Source organism: Palaemon carinicauda, chromosome 23, assembly GCF_036898095.1.
Source record: "Palaemon carinicauda isolate YSFRI2023 chromosome 23, ASM3689809v2, whole genome shotgun sequence".
Classification (NCBI taxonomy): domain Eukaryota; kingdom Metazoa; phylum Arthropoda; class Malacostraca; order Decapoda; family Palaemonidae; genus Palaemon; species Palaemon carinicauda.
This window is the reverse complement of record NC_090747.1, coordinates 53,639,428-53,645,617: the sequence shown is the minus strand read 5'-3', so window position 1 is coordinate 53,645,617 and position 6,190 is coordinate 53,639,428. Positions and strand designations below refer to the sequence as shown.

Here is a 6,190-nt window from a genome sequence, read left to right as displayed (position 1 = left end):
TTTCCAAATTTTGAGTGTTACAGAGATAGATGATGATAGGTATTTAGATGTTTCTGTATGTGAACCTACCTCTGTTATTACTCGTCCTCGTGCTCGAGAGATTGATCTCAATAATGTTAATTTAAACTTGGATGATATTAATAGACAGACGACTGATACGGTGACGAGTAGTTGTAATAGTAGTAGTAAAAATATTTTGTTTAATGATGTTGAATGGGTTGTTGAGGCTTTAAAAGAAGCCAAAGCAAATGAGTTTTCTAATTTTGATGATTCTAATTTCGATGTTAATGTTGATGATTTATCAAAACCCGTTTTTCTTAAAGAAGAAGGTTTGGTGTACAGAGTCTGTAGGTCAGTTAATGCACCTGCTGATCATGCTGAGGTTAGGAAACAATTGGTAATTCCAGAACAATACCATTCTAGGTTGTTAATTTTAGCACATGAGAATAACCTTGCAGGACATTTCGGGATCAGGAAGACGTTCCAGAAACTCTCTGAACATTTTTTCTGTCCTGGAATGCGTCGTGATGTAAAGAGACACGTATTATCTTGTAAGGTATGTCAACTCGTGGGGAAGCCAAATCAGAAAATTCCAAAAGCTCCTTTAATTCCTATTCAGTCAGTGGGGGAACCTTTCAGGGAGGTGATTATTGATGTGGTAGGTCCTTTACCGCGGACACGCGGGGGACATGAATATATTTTGACAATGGTTGATAGGATGTCACGATTCCCTGAGGCTGTCCCACTGCGGAGTATTAGAGGGGAGAAAATTGTCGAGTCACTGGTTGGCTTCTTTACGAGATTAGGTATACTCAAAATTATTCAAAGTGACTTTGGTACGAACTTTACAAGTAGGAACTTTAAGCAAAAAATAATGAGTTAGGGATTAACCATGTTACCTCTTCCCTTTATCACCCTGAAAGCTAGGGCCAAGTGGAGCGATTCCACCAAACTCTTAAATCTATCTTAAGAAAATTTTGTTTGGAAATAGGTTGTGAATGGGATAAAGAGATCCCTTATGCTTTATTTGCAATCAGGTCAACACCTAATGAGACTTTGGGTTTATCTCCCTTTCAGCTTATATTTGGACATTGTGTTCGTGGTCCATTGGATGTTGTGAGGGAACACTGGGAGGGAGAAACCCTAGATATGAATGTATTAGACTATATATCTAATTTACAGGAGAAACTTCATAGAGCTTGGACCTTTTCCCAGAAAAATTTAACAAAGGCTCAAGCTACTATGAAAACAAATCATGATGTTGGTACCCAGATGAGACAATTTGATCCAGGAGACAGGGTCTTGGTACTGCTTCTCTTGCCTGGGAATCCACTCAAGGCTCGTTTCTCAGGTCCGTGGAAGGTACTCAAGAAACTGAATAATGTTAATTACCTTATTGAGACGCCTGAAAGACGTCGAAAAACCCAAATTTGTCACATTAATATGTTAAAACCTTTTGTTAGTAGAGAAGTAGAGGTAGATGTAGAACCAGTGTCACTGGTAAAAGTAGAAGTCGACCCTATGGTAGACATTAAGTTATCTGTGGGACCTGATGGTCTGTCCAACAATTCGAATATTCTTAATAACCTTGATGTTAAATTTCAGCACCTGGAAAAGGTCAAAGCAACGTCCTTAACAATGTTAATTAATGATTATAAAGATTTATTTCAGGATGTACCAGGACGAACTAACATTTTGGAACACGATGTTGATGTAGGGGAGGCAAGCCCTATCAAACAGAGTCCGTATAGGTTGAATCCTTTCAAAAGGGACATCGTTAAAGACGAAGTAAAGTATATGCTGGACCACAGGCTGGTAGAACACAGTTGTAGTCCCTGGAGCTCTCCTGTGGTACAGTTTAAAAAGGAGGGTGGGGAGCATAGACTCTGCTTTGATTATCGCAAGGTTAACTCTCTTACAAAGACAGATTCTTTTCCTTTGCCTCGGGTGGAAGATTGTATCGACCGTGTTGGATCTGCTAGATATATTAGCAAATTTGATTTATTAAAGGGCTACTGGCAGGTCGGTCTTTCTCCCAGGGCAAGGAAAATTTCTGCATTTGTGACAGGTGACGGTCTGTATGAACGTAAAGTTATGCCATTCGATATGAAAAATGCAGCCGCCACCTTTCAGAGACTCATGAATTTTATTACTTTTGATTTAGAGGGTTGTGTAGTATATATTAATGACTTAATCATTCATAGCGACGATTGGGAAACACATCTAACGAGAATTAGAGCTCTCTTTGAGATTCTGAGAAAGGCTGGTTTGGTGGTTAATTTAAGGAAGAGCGATTTTGCTCAGGCCAAGGTAATTTATCTTGGGCACGAGATAGGCCTGGGTAAGGTAGCTCTTAAGAAAGTGAATGTGGAAGCTATTTCTGACTTTCCTGCACCTCAAAATAGGAGGGACGTGAGAAGATTTTTGGGCATGGTAAGTTATTAACGCCGGTTTGCGAAAAACTTTTCTGATATTCCTCATCCATTAACTAATCTTTTGAAGAAAGATGTTAAATTTATTTGGGATGAACAGTGTCAGGAATCATTTGACAAATTAAAAGCTTCGTTAATGACTTTTCCATTATTACGTTCACCGGACTTTTCTCTCCCTTTTTGTTTAGCCACAGATGCTAGTGATTTAGGTTTAGGTGCTGTCCTTCTTCAAAGACTTCCCGATGGAACGACTCATACTGTGGCATATTTCTCTAAGAAGCTATTACCAGCGGAGAGGAAGTACTCGACCGTGGAGAAGGAAGACTTGTGTTTAGTTAAAGCCCTTCTCCACATTGAAGTATACCTGTCGTCATCTCCAGCTCCAATAGATGTATTAACGGATCATAATCCGCTTATTTTCATAAATAAATTCAAAAACAAGAATCAGCGTATTTTACGCTGGAGTCTTATTCTGCAGGAGTATAACTTTAATATCCGACACATCTCTGGCAAAAGTAATGTTGTCCCTTATACTTTATCGAGAGTCTTCGAGAAGGTGTAATTTATTTAATTGTAGTTAAAATTTCTAGAATGTCTCAATATTAACGATTGTTCTTATTTTTCAGGTCTAATATTTAATTTGCTTTTACTCAACCATTTTTTTTTTCTTTGATTTTTTTTAAGTTTAACAGATATGATTAAATTCATGTTTTAATAATTAACGTAAATTCCTTCCTTAAAAAAAATAATAAATATTTTTTTTCCTTTTGGTGGGGAGCTGTAATAATTTGCTTAATTTTATTCGTGGCCTATAAAGTAAATTTCATTAAGTTGCTCTCATTTTATTTTTGTTATGCCACAAAATAAAAATAAGAAAAGACTGGTTTAGGTTTTCCTCGCTCCCACCGGAGGTTGTTATTATATAAGTGGTACCTCGCCCATGAGTTGTCTTTTTTTTCTTCCCATGTAATTATTCACCGGCTTGTTTGTTTGGTGATTTGATGTTCGTTGCCCGACTTTTGGTGGGGACCTTTGGCTGAGGATGAAGAGGAATATGGATTCGGCTCCTTAGAGTGGAGGTTCTCTGACCATATTCCTGAACGACATTTTAAATATCACGGATATATCTACTTCCTGAAGGCCTTGCTGTATTTACGGGGCCCTTTTCTACTCTATTGCGGAGGACATTGATGGTGTTCCTCCTCCTGATTAAGTTGCTGTAGAAGCTGTAGCCTTGTTTTCGAGACACTCCTGTGCCCTGATTGAGCGCTCTTCCTGTGTTGTGACAGTGTGATATACGCTACCGTTTTCGTCTCTACCCCTCAAGACATTCCTGCTGCCCCTGGGAGGGCATCCTGGTCCTGCCTTCGTCTTGGAACCTCCAGAGTCGTGAAAATGCTTGATTCTGTTTTGATAGCCGGTAAGGATATAAACTGAGTATTTTACTGTTGACGTTACTGACGCGGGTCAGTGTATCCTCCGGTTACAGACCTCCTCGTGATTTCCAGAACAGTGGATCGACAGCAGGTTGTGTTAAATGGTGAAGCTATCATCCCTAGAGTTTATATAGTGAAACTAACTTTGATGTTGGGTCAATATCAATCCGTGATAACTAATTTAAGTATTTATGTATGTGAAGATTTTTCTTTAATTGTATAATCTATGATTAAGGTCATTTCCCCCTTTTATTTTCTTCCTCTTGAAAATTTCCAGGGCTTTCTAGAAATAGGTTGTTTTCCTTCCTCCTCCTAATTACTGTCTCTTGTTCTATCGTATGAATGAGGATTTTTTAAAGTGAATTTTTTTGTAAACCCTAATCAGTTTTTTTTATGTACAATTTTGCGGGTTTAGCGTAATATTTCTTTGTGTATAATAAATGTTCAAGTTTTTTATGAGTAATTTTTGTTATCCTCTTTGAGTGTTTTACATTGTGGTTTTCACTGTTTGGAAATCTTGCCCCTTGGCTTTAAATTCTAACCTTTGTGGCACTGATCATAAAAAGGAAAAGAGCCTGTTTCTTTTGCCGCAAATAGTGATTTAAAGTTCATAACAAATATATATATATATATATATATATATATATATATATATATATATATATATATATATATATATATATATATATATATATATATATATATATATGTGTGTGTGTATATGTGTATATGTGTATGTGTATATGTATATATGTATATATGTATATATATATATATATATATATATATATATATATATATATATATATATATATATATATATATATATATATATATATATATACATATATATATATATATATATATATATATATATATATGTATATATGTATATATATATATATATATATATATATATATATATATATATATATATATATATATATATATATATAATGTGTATGTATATATAATGATTAAAGGATCTTTAGCGTTTGTGTTAATTAGCGAAGGCCTGGAGTCGAGGTGGAAAGTGATTTCTTTCAGAGCAAAAAATAATAAGTTTCCTACAGAAGTGGAGAGAATATCTTAATTGAATGAAAATGGTAACAAAGTGCTTCCCCATCTCGTGTCTTCCTTCAACGCCTGGACAAATCCTTTTGAAGAGAGTGGCAGAAAGGGAAGAATGATTGATTCCCAATTGCTTAACAGGGTGAGCAATGAACAATTGCTTACTGAAGTGGATAACGATCACTTATTGGCACACAGGGGATACCGTATCGTGGTGATTACTTTCAAGCGTGTCCGGAAAATTCACCGCCAGCAATTCACCGCCAGCAAATCACCGCCAGCAAATCACCGTTAAAGAAAATTCACCGCCAGCAATTCACCGCCAGCAAATCACCGCCAGCATACCATTCACCGTTAAAGAATTTACCAAATAATAAATCTGTAATTTTTTTTATTTTACACATTATAAAGGACATTTAAACATCTTAATTTGTTGCTACGACATTCTATTTATTTGTTTATACATTCATAATTAAAATAACTGCTTAAAAGGAAAAGAAATAAGATAACATTTTTATAAAATATAAATTCGAACATAATCTAGTATGAAATATTATGAGCTATTCCACGCAAGTAATCAATAACATTTACGTCTGGATCATAGTTTCCGACAAGTCTTCGAAGTCGTTGGGCGCAATCTCGATATTTTTTCTTTTTCTTGGGAGGTTCCTGACCAGCCACGTATTGCTCAAATCTAACTTGATTTAATGCCTGTTCTTTCTTAATGCAGTCAATAAATTTCCAGATGTTTGGATGGCATGCTGTCATCTGTTCTTCAAAAGCTCTGTGCCACCCTTCTACAGAATTGTTTGTCTTCGGCAAATTATGTAACACAGCTTCATAAACGTTCCACATTTCGTGCGGAAATTGGGGTGGTCGACGACGCTGTCTTCTGTCTGGACGTCCTATCCAGGTATCTTCGAAATAATCCAAGACTTCTTGGACCTCAGGGGGGAAAATATCGCTGTCACATAACTCTTCGAATGTAGATACGACTCTCTCTGTTGGTACGAATGCTATTGCAGGGAGCATTCGCAGACTTAAAGCAAAATCTGCGTCATTTTCATACCTCTCTTTTAACCCATGACATTGAATAGTACGCATGATACACTGGCAAAAATGGAAAAAACAGCCATTTTGCTTAATTTGGAGAAATGTGTTTTTACATGCTTTTATCATGGCTTTTTCAAAATCTGTTGTTATTGACAAAGGGGGTAGAGACGTGAGTGAGTTCTTTATCTTTCCCAAAAA

The 6,190-nt window shown here is 36.2% G+C and overlaps 1 protein-coding gene across 1 annotated transcript in view; it reads left to right on the top strand.

Moving 5' to 3' along the window:
* LOC137617584 (uncharacterized) overlaps positions 1 to 2,994 on the top strand; it is a 4,722-nt gene extending 1,728 nt beyond the window's left edge. The window contains exons 3-5 of the mRNA XM_068347592.1: positions 1 to 658; positions 1,078 to 2,433; positions 2,713 to 2,994. The exon at positions 1 to 658 is cut by the window's left edge and continues 169 nt beyond it. Coding sequence (XP_068203693.1) covers positions 1 to 658; positions 1,078 to 2,433; positions 2,713 to 2,994 — 2,296 coding nt within the window. The remainder of the gene's footprint in view (positions 659 to 1,077; positions 2,434 to 2,712) is intronic.
* Positions 2,995 to 6,190: the final 3,196 nt, after the last annotated feature.